The sequence below is a fragment of the Mytilus californianus genome, unplaced genomic scaffold (genome assembly GCF_021869535.1).
Source record: "Mytilus californianus isolate M0D057914Y unplaced genomic scaffold, xbMytCali1.0.p SCAF_14, whole genome shotgun sequence".
In the NCBI taxonomy this organism is placed as follows: domain Eukaryota; kingdom Metazoa; phylum Mollusca; class Bivalvia; order Mytilida; family Mytilidae; genus Mytilus; species Mytilus californianus.
This window is the reverse complement of record NW_026262626.1, coordinates 36,860,844-36,878,268: the sequence shown is the minus strand read 5'-3', so window position 1 is coordinate 36,878,268 and position 17,425 is coordinate 36,860,844. Positions and strand designations below refer to the sequence as shown.

Genomic DNA, 17,425 nt, shown 5'->3' with positions numbered 1-17,425 from the left:
CTCAAAATAAATCAGAATTTAGAGCAGCGTTAACATATATGCAACTTCTAGTGAATTGCAAATTTTAGCTCGCATGAATTAAATTTGTCCTTAAGGAAATTTATTAACAGATTTTACAAAAGAACAAAAAAAAACCAACCTCCATCATTTTCTAAGAGATTAAGTACAATTTTTAATCTCTGTGTTGTCCTCGATGCATCTTCTTCAGGGTCTTTTAAGGCTGAAAGTGCACGCTGCACACAATTAAGGATTAAACTATTAGTATCGAATTTACGTCGTTGATCAGTTGTAATTGATGCAATAACTTGATCCCGGTTTTCTTTCTCTTCGTTCCCTTGGCCTCTCCCCTTTGTATGTAAAGTCTCTTCGGGTGTTTGATCAATTGTCCTGGTGCTGTCAGTTTGTGTCATTTCCTCATTGTTTTCATCTGGCTGTAGTTTTTCTCCATCTCTATCAAAGACTTCTTTTTCAAGTTTTACTTGCGCAGTACTTCTGGAGTTGTTTGTTTCTGCAGCAGTGATAACAGTAGCAGCTGATTTACCTAGCATGTCAATGATCGGTGGTATGATAAACGAAATGCGGAGATCATCAATATGAACAGATTGCCACAACCCACACTGTAAAATTAAAGTTGAAGATTTTATAATAAAAAAACACTACAATTCTGACAGTAAAGGGCATACGATACAGTAGAAGGGGCTGATAATAACGTTTCAAAAACGTTTCGCGTTGTTTTCGAGACGTTGTTATTCAGAACGTTGTAATTTCCGGATGTTTCTAATGAGAACGTTAACAATTCGCTACATCGCGATTTGCTGAAAATCTTCTGACATCATAAATCCGGTTGCGCGAATTTGATACAAAGAGCCTGTTCGAAAAGATGGTTTTCACGAAAATTGTTATATTCATTCATTAATAATGAAGTCAACAGTATCAACTTGAAATGTAAAAAAAAAATCAAATCCGAATTTATAATTTTGTATGTGTTTCCATTTCATATAGGAAATGAATAAAATATATGTAAATAATGATACGTCAGAAACCTAACAATACAAAAAGCCCAAAAAGTAATTCAGATAGCAACGTACTGTCTTGATCAATATATAGTACCTACACCATTTGGTAAGCTGTAAATCGTAAAGAGAAGTATACGGATAAATGGAACAGAGACGATCAACAAAATAACATTATAACAAAATAAAAAAAGACAACGCCCCATACTGTTGCTGACTTTGAATAGGTACATTAAAAAAATGTGGGTTTTTACGGCCTTTTTAGAATTTAACCCAGTGGAATACATATGTATAAGAAGAACTGTCAGGTAAAAAGACACAGTAATAATAAGCCGCGTGTTATAGAACAAAACAAAAACGCACCTGTTAAGGTGCTAAGCATATCTCCTCTTGTGCATATGGAGAGAAAAACAATCGAAGTATCGGCACACAAAAATTAGGTCTCTGACAGACCAGAAAAGTATTCATATATTACAACTAATTGATGGCAAACTGCTGACCAATTATGAAGTCATTCTGTACGGGAGTTTATCAGAAAAGTAAATTTGTTTGACCACATGACGGACGACAAACTAGTTTAAGAGGGTTGAACACACTCCTAGATTGGAGTTATAATACGGAAAAGTAAGTGAATAATTATATGTACCGTAATAAAAACAAATACTATGAAGACAAGCTTTGGTAACTCATCTATTGATTTAGAATCATTCAATTTCATGCTTCAATGCTCCGTGTTGAAGGCCGTACCTTGAACTATAATGGTTTACTTTTATAAATTGTAACTTGGATGGAGAGTTATCTCATTGGTACTCATACCACATCTTCCTATATCTATTTAATACTCGGACTGCTGAACTTCCTATGAAATGTTTTTATACCGTAATGTACTATTGAGACAATGACGACATGAATTTGCTAAAAACAGCCCTAAATATTTACTTTTTAATTATGAGTAGTTTCTAAGCTAACCCGTGTTAACGTGGGTACGGTTATGCGTTCATTAAATTCCTGTAGAGTAGGCCCTTATTGTACTTGTTTAATTTGTTGCACATTTACATGTTGGTGACTTTTAAAGCTTACTATACGGGGTGTTTTTTTTTAATTGTTGAAGATCGTAAAATGACATGTAATTGCCTAATCTTTGTCATTTGAACTATGGTGGATAGTTGTCTCAGTGACAATCATACCAATTGTCCTTAATTTTATATCATCCCACTTACTTTATAATAGTTTCACATTTTGTCATGTCTTGGCCTTTTGGATAAATAAAACTATGTTCAAGCTGTCTTGTCTACATCAATTGTAGGACTAATGTCGGACAGAAATGCAAATCTTTTTTTATCAGATTGATATTTTTTTCCCGAACATTTCTTATCAAAAAGTAATTCACTAGAATTCTTTTTCAGTTGAAGTTTCGAAACAATTTATAAAGGTATAAAAAATATTTAAATGTTATTTTAGGAGATACCTGCTTTATAAATTTTGATGATTAATATAATTTCTTTCGAAAAAAAAAGCCTTGGCACAAAGCACAAAGACCCCAGCATTTGCAATCAATCAAGTTATGTTTCATGAACTCTCCGGCAGAATTTTAAGAAAAATTCAACGATCGAATTTTTTTCTGCACTTCTGAGTTGACGCAAAAATATTGTCAAATTCTTTATGTTACTAATAAGTTCAGGATATAATTATAAAGTTTAACTGTAAAGGTGTTACAGCATGTTTATACCATGGATCAGGGCAACATTTATATAAAAAAAAGTTAAATTATGACTGTCCGTTCAAAAGTATTGTAACTATCCTTAAATGTCCTTATTTATGAAATTTCAGGGTATTTCCTTCAAACATGCAAATTTCGAACCAAAATATTTCAAAAAGTAAGTTATAAAGGTGTTTTTTTCTGTGCATACTAGTATTTCAAAAGTACACATTGAAATTGAAATTCCGTCAAAATGTCAAGAAAAAATCAAAAAGTGATCTCTACTGTATCGTATACTCTTTAACAATGTTTAAATAAGTAATGCATAACATTTAAGAAAAAGCCAAGGAATAAGATAAAAGAAACATTTTTTACAAGTTGAACAACCTTCCAGCCTAATAAAAATTATAATCTTAAAGAAATATTTACTTTTGCCTAACACCTACCTCTAAAACACGTGTACTGCGAAACATAAAAAGAACTCGAAAAATAAACCAACAGACAATACCATAAAAAAAAAAGTATATATTGCAAACTAAAACACCAGTCTACGAAACATTACTATTTATGCAATTTTAGGAGACCAATATTGGTTCTTATTATATCTCCTCCTTTTCCAATGAAAATTAAATTGTTCTGTACAGCTCATTTAATCGGAAAACGTCCCTTAAATTACCTATATTTAATGAACATAGAACTAAGTAGTTTAAATCATTTTCCAAAGAAAAACTATACTGAGAACTTTTCAGTTAGAATAGAGAGAAAGACATTTTTCATATACTTAAACAAGTCATTGTATTAATCATGTCCATAACCCGTTTCACAGTTAAGAAAATAGTTTGCAACCAATAGCTGTATTTTGAAATGAAATAGTGCGAAACTAGTGCGCAATTAATATGAAAGCGGCATTGTATAATACCAAACCTAGGAGGACTGTATATTTAGTTTTGAAATAGCGCTAAACGAAGAAAAAATTATCTAAAACAAATATGAACAAGAAAATATCCCTTGCAATTTCATAAGATGTATCAGTAAAATGTTTATTTACTTTTTCGTATTCTCATATTTTTTATTTATTAAACTATTTTTATTTATTATTTTTTTTCTAGATATATATATGTTTATTTTATGTTATCACATCTAATATTTTGTATGCATGTTTTTTACTTCTCTGTAACCTTTGTACGTGCATGGTTTTATGAGAATAAACTATGTATCTATCAAACAATACCTGGTATCCTGAAAAATAATTTCCTGCCAGACCAGTGAGTTGCACCAGAAAAATAACATATATTTTGGATTTCACTCCTTTCTGAAGTATTTCCTGTAGTTCTCGCTGTGCTGAATAGCGCGCACAAGCAATTAACTCCTCATTCTGATCCCCACTTTCGCTTTGTACTATCAGTATAGAATCTGGAATCTTTTTACCAAAACATGATCTGTATAAAAAAAAAATTTTGAAGATAAAGAGAATATGCATTGTAAACGTCCAAAAGATATGTCACATTAACGGTATAAATTTTTCTGCACCAGATGCGCATTTCGACAATTAAATGATGCTCGAGGCCAAAATATTTGAGAATCCAAAGCTTATTGAAAAGATGAAGAGCTATAAACCAAAAAAGACAAAAAAGTAGAGCCAAAGCCGGGCAAGGAATCAGAGTTTTGCATGAGGGAGATACATTCCTTAATTTAGAATAATTTCCTAAATTTTCTAACAGCAAACATAAAATCCGTATTTTCATGCCAGTAACGAAGTACTGACTACTGGGCTAGTGATACCCTCAGGGACTATCAGTCCACCAGCAGAGGTATGTCTAATGCAAGTGTTATAAAATAGACTGATATGTTCCCCGTACTCTCTATCAATTCTTTATTGACCATTACTTACTTTTTAATCATCCTCGATGTACAGTTATATAAATGAATATATAGTTTAAAAGAAAGATATTGCTTTAGAAAATTCTCTATACTGTGAGGCTTACCCGACAATAATCTTTAGAAACAAATAGATATCTCAGTATAATTTATAGTCTATAAAAGACATAAAATGATGTAGCCCACTTTCAATTACCTAACGATGCACGATACAATGTCCAGTTTTAATGTAATAATTTTGCCCGACAAATTTGCTTTAACAAAAAAAGTAACTGGAATTTTAATTTTTTAAGGTTCCACAAAATTTATAAAGAAACGTAGAGTGAAACATAAATGTATTAAACGTGTACAACATTAGATAGGTGGATTGTTACGTTTGGCAAAACTGGTTAAGCAAAAGGCAGGTATAACTGTCATTGTAAACAATTATGTATGTATAAGTTCTTTTTATCACAATGTAGTTTAAAATAACTAAATCAGAATGATACATATTGATCTTTAATCAGTTAATTGATACATACACCATAATAGATATATGCGTAAGATATAAAACAAAATATCTACAAGAAAACCTTGAAAGAACTGCAAAACCTTTGATCTTTTAAAATGTTTGTACAAGTGCAATTTATCACTGGAATCACATTACGATCACGATCACGCCTATGTGTTTCATTTCTAGATCTGTTGATCCAATTGACATTTTTTAATGACTCTTAATTTTTTTATATCATTATACTTCTATTGGATTTTCTAGATAGAGTTGTGGCTTATAAGGAAGCTATAAACCCAAATCTCAAAGGTTGTGTTTTTTTCCTATTAAATTATTACAAATATAATATTTGTTGTTATTTTTGTTTAATAAATAGAAATAAGGAGATATAGTTCTATTGCCAATGAGACGATCATCAATTAAATTTCAAAAGAGTGGATGAAAACAATTATCGGTAACCATTTGGCATTCAACAAGGAGAAAAAACAATACCGTATGGTCGGCATAATAGGCCCTGACATAAAAATATGAAACAAATAAAAATAATTAAAAACAAAGCAACTTGCAAAAAATAAACTTGACAGCCCCTGAACTACAGGGTCCCTGACTTCGGACCGACAAACACATAATGTGGCGGGGATAAACATGTTTACACAGTAAGAAATAAAACATTTGTTTTGAATTTGTTTGATTGTTGAGCTCTTCATTTTGCCATTTAATAAGGGACTTTCCGTTTTGAAATTTCATTGAAGTGCGGCATTTTTGTTATTCTAATTTTTAATACATATTTTTCTCTTTATTCTTGATCTCATTGTAAATATCTAAATAGAGTGTTAAAGTTACATTATTTGCATTTTATAATTTAATTTGTGTAATTGAATTAATCTTTGTACTGAATAATCCACACTATAATAGATTTGTATGGTATATGTTGTTATTATAGGCATTTATATATATATATAAAGTCTATAAAAAGGAACAACAAGCAAAATTGATATGTACCGGATCGTCTAGGAAAGACGATACTGCGCAGATAAGGAAAACATTATATATGTCTAAACATTTGCACAACGGTACTAATACAAGATGACTGTATACGATGATGATGTTATATAATCGTGTTGACAAATATTTCGACTTAACACATAGCCTTCGTCAGTGTAAATAATTTTAAAAATACTGTATTTTTATATATATCATTGGCGTAAAATTTACTTTATTGTAGCTTGGGGACTCAAGCAGAAAATCAAAACAGGCACAACAAATTAATATCTTAGTTCATTGAAACTTACTTGATTTGCCTGCTAAATTGCTGCTCTGTGTGGAACGATTGTAATGTAAGCAAGTGAATATTTTTTCTCGCAACTGGTACTTCTTTAGCCAGATCGTCCAATTCAAGAGTCGAAAGGATCCTTGAATTAGTTGTAATCTATAAACAAATGTGTAAGTTGCATTTAGAGACGAAAGATCAATAAATATTTTTAAAAAATACATGTAAGTCTTACTTTTGGTCACTTACTGGTGAGACATTTGCAGTAAAAAATCTACTCGAGGTTAAAGCAACAAATATAATGTGTGAGATATCATTATTCCTTCGAGTTAGATAAAGACGGAGGGATTGTTTCAGCCTTGTATCTTCGATGATTTTGTTTTCAGTAATTGAAAATTTTCTTTGAAACGGAAATGTTCATACAAATATTTTTTCTTTGTTTTTGTTTCTGTTTAATTTGTTAATTACAAAAAATGTAACAAACGGACAAAGTCACAAAGTCCCAATCTATGAGTATTTGCTGTTTCTGAAAAGAAAATCATCAAAGATACCTAGCTTATAATTATTTACAGCACACGTGTTTTTCTACAAAACGTCATAAGACGATTCAGTGGCGCTATAATCAAATCAGTAAAAATCAAGTCAAGCACGAAGTTGAAGAGTATTAAAAATCAAAAATTATATTGCAAAATACGACTAAGGTCAATGAAAACTAATTCGAGGCGCGTATTAGTAAATACTTAGATGACAATACTCATATAACTATTCAAATAAGAAGCTATCCAAATAATTTTTTTGTACGTTTATTAAACTTGTGTTTTTGTAATCGTTTCAGGAAAAAATGGTCATAAATTATAAACGGACAACCTGAAAAATGAAAAAAAAAATTACAATTCATCAATGTTTTATTAAAGTGTTGTGATATAAAGAACCATTTTCCTGTAAATCAAGGCCAACAAACAAAATAACGAAAAATGAACTTCAATATCGAAATGGACCGCAATTATATCATCAAAAAAACATATGAAATTTGATACACATTTTTTTATTGCAAGTTATTTCAAGCACGAAATGAGTTATTCAATTTTTTTCAAATAAACGAACCCAAACAAACTCTAAATCAGGTACAGCCAAACTTTAAAATTTGCAGGGGATTTAATAACTTTACCGTAACAAAAAAGAAATCAACAGTAGGGACTTATTAATCGTCTTGTTTTTTTGTAAACTAATTTTAGCATTGTTTGGTCAGTCTGAATTGGGATTTGAACAAAATAAGATCAAGTTTAATGATATCTCTTTTTTAGTAAATAGATCATGCTTTCGTTAAACACAAACAATGCAATTTAATTAAAATTTTGGTTTGAATGCGTTTTTCTAATCCCTTTGGAACATCAATGTCTTGCTCGTCTTAATAAACATTTCACAACACATTTTGACATTTTGTCAGTCATTATTATAAGTAGATATAAGAAGATGTGGTATGAGTGCCAATGAGACAACTCTCCATCCAAGTCACAATTTATAAAAGTAAACCATAATAGGTCAAAGTACGGTCTTCAACACGGAGCCTTAGACATGTTTCAGTTGTCAATTTATTTGGTGTCTATAGTATACCTGAGCAAATACAGTTGGATGTTGATCAGATCTCATTTTGAAAGATATGTAATCGGCCAAACTTTCATGCTCCTGCTGATGAAAATATGTGTCAATGTCTATATCGTCTCCTCCTTGAAGAACAGCAGCTGGAGTTGCACACCATAGTAATAATCCTTTTGCATCTTGAAGTATCTTAAATCAAATTTTGATATATTATGTGTACTATATTACCCCTTGTTATCTTCCTTATTTTTTCAGTTTATACATTAAATCAGCGCAATATGGAATGAGTCTGCAGATAGTTGCAAGAATTAAAAAAACACGTACTTAGATATAAGAAGATGTGGTATGAGTGCCAATGATACAACTCTCCATCCAAGTCACAATTTGTAAAAGTAAACCATTATAGGTCAAATTACGGTTTTAACACGGAGCCTTGGCTCACATCGAACAGCAAGCTATAAATGGCCCCAAAATTGACTAGACAGTGTAAAACCATTTAAACGGGAAAACCATTGGTCTAATCTATAAAAAAAACCCGAGAAACGAGAAACATTTATGAACCACATAAACAAACGACAACCACTGAACATCAGGTTCCTGACTTAGTACAGGTGCAAACAAATGCAGCGGATTTAAACGTTTTAATAGGTAACAATCTTCACCCTTACCTGCAACAATAGTGTAACATCACAACATAGAAAGACACAATATAAAATATCAATTGAAATGGCTTATATTAACTCAATCAAAATACAAAATTAATAAAATAAGGGGTAAGATAATAAACAATTTCAGAAAGTCAACCATAACCTTGAACATAATGACGCCATATAACGATGTAAACCTTGAACAAAATGCCGCCAAATAGAATAATGTACACAGGTAAATGAAAATAGTTTTGTACAGTAATGGAGAACGGAAATATTTTTTACAAAATAAATAATTTGGTTGTTCAAAGTACGAGAACAGGAGTGAAAATTTATAGTCATACCAAACAATTATCAAAGCTGGTATATATTGAAAATAGAGAGATGAATTTAACTATAAATAAGTAAACATTAAATGACAAAAAAAACATTACAAATTGTATCAACATGCAAAATTAACACGAAAATACGATTTGAGAGTCCTCGCAGTTACTGAAAGCTAGTTAAAAGCCAAAAAAAAAATAATAAAAAAACTTGCATTAGAGACTATTCAATTTAAAACATTTGGGAATACACAGAGGGCGACATCTGGAACACCAGAATTTACAGATAAAAAGAATGATTTGCAATGATATGTATATATTTTATTGATAAACCAAACGATATTTTGGATACGCGTCGTAGACTTAACAGCTCGAACAACCAAAAAAAAAAAAACTTAAAGTATTTACTGTACTGTCATATCAAGTAGACCCGTTTCTAAACAAATGTCAAGTTCAATAGGCTTTGAATCAAGAAAACAGTGATTAGACTTAATTGAGACTGCCAGTAATAGTCTGATTACTATAATTAGTTATCAAAGGTACCAGGCTAATAATTTACCGGCTTTGTAATAACCTGAGCAACACGACGGGTGCCACATGTGGAGCAGGATCTGCTTACCCTTTCGGAGCACCTGAGATCACCCCCAGTTTTTGGTAGGGTTCGTGTTGCTGTTGTACCCCTATTTGTGACATTGTTACCTATTGTGTCTGTTTGTTTTGTTCACACATCGTTGTCAATATAATAGAATTTGATGCGACTGTCATACAAGTGAGAGGTTTAGCTAGCTTTAAAACCAGGTTTAATCCACCATTTTCTACTTAAGAAAATGCCTGTACCAAGTCAGGAATATGACAGTTGTTATCCATTCGTTTGATGTGGTTGAACTTTAGATTTTGCCATTTGATTTGGGACTTTCCTTTTTGAATTTTCCTCGGAGTTCAGTATTTTTGTGATTTTACTTTTTGATACGCCAGTTGCGCGTTTTGTCTTCATAAGACTCATCAGTGACGCTCAGATCAAAATAGTTAGAAAGCCAAACAAGTATAAAGTTCCAAAAAATTCCAAAAAGTTGTGCCAAATACGGCTAAGGTAATCTTTGCCTGAGATAAGAAAATCTTTAGTATTTCGAATAATTTATACTTTTGCAAACAGTCAATTTATAAAAATGACCATATAATTGATATTCATGTCAACACCGAAGTGCTGACTACTGGGCTGGTGATACCCTCGGGGACGAAACGTCCATATAAAATTCCATTGGAAACTCAAACTATAAGATTAACTAAGAAAAGCTCTTAATGACGTTACTGGATTACAATATCAAATAAATTTCATATTTGTCCTACAATGTAGTTAGGCTGTTTCGTGCATAAAAAAAGTTGTCAGTTTGCAGAATTAATTTAAAAAAATCGTTGTTAGCAGCAGCCGTGGGTTAAATCTTTTAAATGTTAAATTGGATAGTTTCAAATGATATTCTTTACTCATTCATATACTATGTTGACAATTATTTGAAATAACTACAAATACATGAAAATACCTACCTTATTTTCATCGTAATCACTTTCACCTTCTTTTGTAGATTTCTCTTGGCAAACATGTTGTATAACTGCTGGACATGTGTCCTCATGGTATCCTAAAAATGCTTCTCCAATCTCTCTCACCTTTTTCTTACTGTTCATTATTATTGCAAAAGAGAAAAGATAGAACATGTAACAACACAACATACGGACAAAAGGGTTATTATAATTATGATAATGTTGAAAATGTTATATGCAAAATATTGGCATCCTTATTATGTATGGTCCTTTCCACTCTTTTTGCATTTACCTATATATCCTTTAAAATGTAATAAAAGTCGTGCACAAATGATCAATGATGCAAAATAATGTAACTTAAAAATTTAAAATAATACCAACCCATGGAAACTTGTTTTGTTTTCGCAAAATTTCAATGCCCATTCCTGTAGCTCTTTACTCATTCTCAGCTGACTGGAAGACAAAAGTGTCTTCATAGACAGAAAATGTTTCTCCAAGCGATTTATCAGTGGTATAGGAAACTTTTTATACACTACTTGTTTCTCCGCTACAACAATCAACCTATTTTAAAAAAAGTCTTATGAGTATATTCCATATATATTTAAGTAAATTCCTTAACGTAGCTTTAGAAGCGAACAATCTGTAGTAACTTTCTTAACGTTATGTTGTCATAAAGTAATATGATAATGAGTTTCAGCTGTTAGGGTTTAATGTTTGGAAGACAGCGTATTCTTATTCATTAAAATAACCAAATTAAAACGAATAAATAATTCAGATTATGACCAATCAAAGTATGTGAATTGATCATAATCTGCCTTTCTCAATAAACTCACTTTTTATGTTAAAATTATTCGACGCTATTCGGTTTTCTTTTCCAGGTTTTTGCCTACAAAATAATTGTCTGCGGTATAAATCATCATTCCGGTATCAGACATGAAATTTACAGCTACTGGTTCGATACCACAACTGGTATTATGTGCAGTTCCTTGATGCATCACTATACCAGTAGTCAACTATCCTTTATAAATACGATTTATCTTTGTTGTGGTCATTGTCTATAAGTCTTATGTTTAAAAATTGCAAGATCACCCAAAGTAAAAAAATCATTTCACCAGGAATGTTTCAAAGATCAGAGCCGGTTTGGGATTTATTTTTATTCAAGTCACAACAAATAAATCGGTCACGAACAGAAGTTCGTTTATAGTATGGTTAAAATACAAATTATACCTGAACTTTCGATGTACCCGACATTTTACTCTGTGCGACCCAAGACCAAGATCTACATATCGTTCTCCTCCGAATTCAACATAATACTGAAAAAGAAGGAATATTTACAAAAGGGTCTTATCGGTAAATTCAAGGAGAGTTTTTGTAAAATGTATGTTTATTTGATAAATAGTCCAATCTCAATTTGATAATGATTTTAAAACATTTTTGTCAATAAAATTGATATAATTTAGGCGTCTTTTGTATCCAGGTGATGTTTTCTCTAATTTCGTTTGTAAGAAACACTTTTTGAAGAAATATAATTTCCTTTCACACAAAACCTTAGTCTTAGTTTTATTAGTGTCGATGATTGACAATAACATTTGCCGGCTAAAAACTTACAGATTTAATAAATAACATTTAGCAAAAAAGCTAGCTTTAGGAACCAGTGTCTGAGCAGAAAGTTGATGAGCCAGGGGTATGTCAAAGAACGTCTCGTCCTTTTTCTAAAAAAGTTCATCGGAAGGTACCAAGACCTTGTTGATAAATATTCCGTATCAACTTCACACATAATACACGATGTTCTTGAAGTATAGATTTTGTCTTTATTAATATTACTTTTACTGTTAAGTCTGTTTTTTGGAGATATCCATTTGACGTGACTCTGTACTTATGTATCCCGTCATACTTTGAACGACAATATTATTTTATTTATTGATATTACTTTTACTGTTAAGTCTGTTTTTTTTTATATACATGTGACTCTGTACTTATGTATCCCGTCATATTTTGAACCACAAAATATTTTATTTATTAATATTACTTTTACTGTTAAGTCTGTTTTTTGTGATATCCATTTTACGTGACTTTGTACTTATGAATCCCGTCATACTTTGAACGACAAAATTATTTTATGTCTACCTGTGCGAATTTCAAACGCGCGGTTTTACGCCTGTACTTAAAACCTTCCATCCTTTATGGGTGGATTTTACATAGATAAATAAAATCGTATAATAAAAAAGCAAAATGAGGATGTTAAATTTGATGTATGCCTGTTTGTGCTTCTTCGTTACATTTGTTTGTTTTTAATAGTGATTAAGATGATAACACAATGTTGACTGCTGTACCCCTATTTTTGACATTTTTACCTATTGTGTCTGTTTGTTTTGTTCACGCATCCTTGTCAATATAATGGAATTTGATGCGACTGTCATACAAGTGAGAGGTTTAGCTAGCTATAAAACCAGGTTCAATCCACCATTTTCTACATAAGAAAATGCCTGTACCAAGTCAGGAATATGACAGTTGTTATCCATTCGTTTGATGTGTTTGAGCTTTTGAGTTTGCCATTTGATTAGGGACTTTCCTTTTTGAATTTTCCTCGAATTTCAGTATTTTTGTGATTTAACTTTTTAGTACTCTTCGCTTTTCTCTAATACGTACTTTTGCTATCTGAATACCACTTATTTTTCGAAATTTAAATATGATTTTTTCCTTTAGTCAAATACGCGTTAAAACGTTACAACAAGAAAAGCAAGACATACTTTATATATTTACATTGCTTTGAAAAATCATATGAGGCTATATAGTACTTTTTTTTGCGCTTTCAAATAGATATAATTTTAGACAATATGTTTGGCTTTGTAGTCTTCTATTTCAATTTTGAAACATTGAAGAGACATGAGAATATGCAGTTTATATTTATCATATGATACAATATATAAACAATAACGTTTTCCTTAGTCTTTACCGGGAAGATAGTTAATCTCATGGTTGCTGGTGAAAGAGTAATGTTTTAAGTAGTCTTCTCAAACATGTCAAAACTTCTCCTTAAAAAAATTAGGCTTTAAAGTGTATATACGCCAAATGCGCGTTCCCTCTACATAAGATTTATCAGTGTGACTCGAGAATCAAAGCATTTAATAGGTCAATCTATCTTTGTTACAGATAACGTGATCATCATTTGACCGTTTAAGTCAAGCAAAAGTTAAAACGTAAAGCAGGTATTGCTTTATTTGTGGTAACTTTTCTTTTATCTTTGGATACAAATAAACACTGAATTGCTTGCATTTTGATAGAACTTGATAATATTTCGGTTGTGATTTTGATTTACAATTCTCAATTCTCAGATTTCTTTGAAATAAGTTAAAATATTACATTTGATATCTTCATGTTTTTATTTTTTTTATGGTTCTGTCTACCTATTCTTTTGACAAAAAGTGTTATATGTCTTTTAATTCACATCTGTTAACCTTATATACAATGTATACCATTTTTGCTCAACTAGAAAATAACCAAACACAAATTGTAATAAACACTGATACTAATTTTTCTGAAGATATTTTTTGATAAAAAAGCAGTAGATTCTTACCTGATTTAAAGCATCATATAAACTTTCATATAGGTTTTCGAGATTCAACAAAATCACTGTACAGCCTGTTTCCATGCACACCTTTATTCGATTGATATTTCTGCAAACCTACAGATAAGCAATCGTTAAGGTTAAACTTACACGAGTTTGTATTTAGGATTTGCAAATATTTATGAAGAGTGTGGTGATCGACAGAAATAAACGAATATATAAAAAACATCAATTTTTATTTAAGATATTTGATCTAAAATTTCCGATTTTAAGTTTGGCTTTCAGTATTAAAGTATTACACTTTGTTTGTTTAGAATGTAAATGAGTGTCAACAGTTCATTAACGCCCTACAGCATACTGTTAATGTTATTCATTGATTGCAAGAATAATTATGAGTGTTCGTTTCTGACTGTTAAGTGCAGCTTGTCTGGCGATAGTCGATGTAATCATCTTACAATTTATGCAGTTGCCACAATATAAAACAAATAACGATACTTAATATCCTTCTACATCCTTATTTATCATGACCATGGTTTTACACATTATGTTTGACAATAAATGTCCAAAATGATAGAAATTCTTCGACTTGTATAAAAAAAATAACGATGTCAACAAGAAACTTTTACACGGATAAATTCGTTTTACAAACAAAGTGTGTAGTGGAAGGTTACAGATCGTCATTTATCTACATTTCCCTTTGTTTATCTAGTGCCATCAGCCTCTAAAAAATCTTTTTTTGCTAAATCACATTTTACATTAAGCCTCTACTGCAGTTATCTTATAGTTTGGTCGCAGTTGCAGTTTATCTTATGCTTCTTTTGTTTTATCCAAGTATCTATTTTATACATGAAACAGCTATAGGTAAAAACAAGTTCAATCCAATCTTACTTGTGTATATTCTTGATCACTAGGGAAACTACTGCCAAATATAACAACCGCATTCTGCATGGTGAATAGATTTTGTTGCAAAATTGCCAATGCTCCATAATTTTCTGTTAGTAAAAGTAGATATCTGCTTTCGCTTAAAAAAAAAGACGTATTTATTAGAACATATTTTACAAGTGAAAAAATTATAGGTATTCAAATTTGTCTTCCCCTTGCTTCTGTGACATCCTGACAACACCCCTGCACCATGTCTAGTACCCTAGACCACTCAATCTCCTAGGATGTATGAAAATATAGCTTCCGATTATCGATTATTGCCTTTTCTCGTAGGCTTTAGCTAGGGCAGTAACATAGTACATGATGTACAGTGGCCATTAAATGGGATACCTTTCAAATCAGCTAAATACTTTATAAATATATATGAATAAATAATGAGTCAATTTTTTAAATGTTGAAACAACGAATTACCTAACAGAAATATCATCTCCTCGTAGGCAGGCCTGTATCATTCCATCTGCAGAACAATCTGGATCGGTTGGTCTTTTCTGAAACAAAGTATTTCATAGTTGATAATAAATGGAACTCTTATTAAACGATTTATAACCCAAACTAAATAATTAAATTCATGAAAGTCAAATTATGGCAATAGTTGTTAACTGATAAAATCTCATAAATTGACCAAGAAAATATATCTTGGTAATAAACAAATAAACAAAGGAATATGTGTGAACTCAAAAAGGGGGACACTAGGTGTATCTAAATATCTGAGACCGCAAAATATTTGAGATCAGAAAAATTTATTTTTGGTTGGTTTCATGTTGCTCAGTCTTTAGTTTTAGGTACACAAAATATATGCTTCATTCAAGGTGTTGCAAAAAACGGAATGAATGAGATATTCGAAGCAACAGTCTGAATCGAATGTCATAATTTGTCCAAACTTAGTTGTGATTCATTTTGATATATTTGCAAACACCACATTTATTGTTGTTAAATCTGGTTAGTTTATTAGAATGAGTATGGTTTGTGATTTTGCAGGTTCTTGCGTTTACTTTATGACATTAATCGTTCCAGCTATGATATGTTTAGATTTTTGGTAACGCAATATATCGGAATATTTGCTTTTATTATATCACACATTACGATGCTTAAAAAAGATTGGAATATATTGGATAAAAATTAAGCAGCTGATCAGCATGGTATACCATCTACTTGCCACAATGCAGCATGCGCAGTGTCATATGTGTTATGACCCTATATAACGTCAACAAAAAGGTTATAAGTAGACCAAAGAAAGATATATGTTTATAAAACATTGTTCGCTCAATTGGTCAGAGCGCTGAACACAGTACAGGTGGTACTGTTACTATTTCATAGAAGATTGGGTTCGAATCCCGCTTTAAAAAGAACTAAAAATTTGATGATGAAAGGTTGATGGAAATCTAATACTGTTATACTATTTCATATAAATTGTGGTATACGTTCTGTTTGACCTGTGGTTAATCGAAGGAGAAAGTCTGTCGTGAAGTAGTCACATGTAATAAATATATATCTATAAATATAAGCAGCTTTATCCACATTTATATCAATGTCTGGAATTATACAGATACATGTACTTATAAAGCAACGTGATTGTTCAACATTTTTCATAATGTTTTGGCTTGTCATACCTCTTCGTATTCGTCGACCTGTGATGACAACAATTCTAGAAAAATAGAAACCGGATCTATCATTTCTAGACCTCCAAAATTTCTAAGAATGGAATGCTTCAGTTGAAACCATGTTGGTTTTTCCTTTGATATCCAGATAAAACCATATAGCATTTTAATCAAACTACAAATAACATAAATAACATATTAAAGTCGTTTATACTTATAATGCCTTTCCAATTTTGTCAGAATGTTCTTCATAATCTGGTTCACCGTAACGAAATAACGATGGTTACTAAGCGTGCTAAGTTCACAATTGTAATATGAACAAAACGAGGTGCAGTTTAGATAATATTAATATTAATCATGTTCTGATTTATACTAAACCGGTACCGACACGCTAAGTCGGATGTTCAACGTGCTAGTTCACAAGGTAACACATTGAAATATATGTACTGGGAGCTATTGATCACTAATGATGTATGAATTTTGTAAAGAATTCAATTGGCGATAGATGTGAGAAACCTCACCTGTAAAACTGCTTAACATGCAAAAAGAAAAAGATTGATACTACATTTAATGAAGCTGTGAAAAAGTATTTCTGAAAGACATTACTAATGAACTTTCCGAACTGGCCATTATATGACATTTATTGAAGTATTCGGTTACAGGAAGCTGATCAACGCAGAATTGAAAAAAATATATTGGGTACAGAGCATGTTCTTATTTAAAAAAAATGCCAATTAGGGTCGGTATGAAAATCAATTATTAAGTCATGTTCTGTCTTAAATGTAGAAAGAAATCATTACACCTCACACAGGTCTTAATGTCACAAAACTACTCTATTATTTATATTAACAAAACATTCAAC

The 17,425-nt window shown here is 31.2% G+C and overlaps 1 protein-coding gene across 10 annotated transcripts in view; it reads right to left on the bottom strand.

Annotated features, from left to right (window-relative positions):
• LOC127724635 (E3 ubiquitin-protein ligase rnf213-alpha-like) overlaps window positions 1-17,425 on the bottom strand; it is a 1,011,139-nt gene that overhangs the window by 58,915 nt on the left and 934,799 nt on the right. For all 10 annotated transcript variants that reach the window (XM_052231639.1, XM_052231642.1, XM_052231640.1 and 7 more), the window contains 11 exons: window positions 16,576-16,738; window positions 15,377-15,453; window positions 14,912-15,044; window positions 14,033-14,140; window positions 11,683-11,768; window positions 10,837-11,016; window positions 10,462-10,591; window positions 7,965-8,138; window positions 6,373-6,509; window positions 3,944-4,151; window positions 140-617 (listed from right to left, as the gene is read on the bottom strand). In XM_052231639.1, the coding sequence (XP_052087599.1) occupies window positions 140-617; window positions 3,944-4,151; window positions 6,373-6,509; window positions 7,965-8,138; window positions 10,462-10,591; window positions 10,837-11,016; window positions 11,683-11,768; window positions 14,033-14,140; window positions 14,912-15,044; window positions 15,377-15,453; window positions 16,576-16,738 (1,874 nt within the window). The remainder of the gene's footprint in view (window positions 1-139; window positions 618-3,943; window positions 4,152-6,372; window positions 6,510-7,964; window positions 8,139-10,461; window positions 10,592-10,836; window positions 11,017-11,682; window positions 11,769-14,032; window positions 14,141-14,911; window positions 15,045-15,376; window positions 15,454-16,575; window positions 16,739-17,425) is intronic.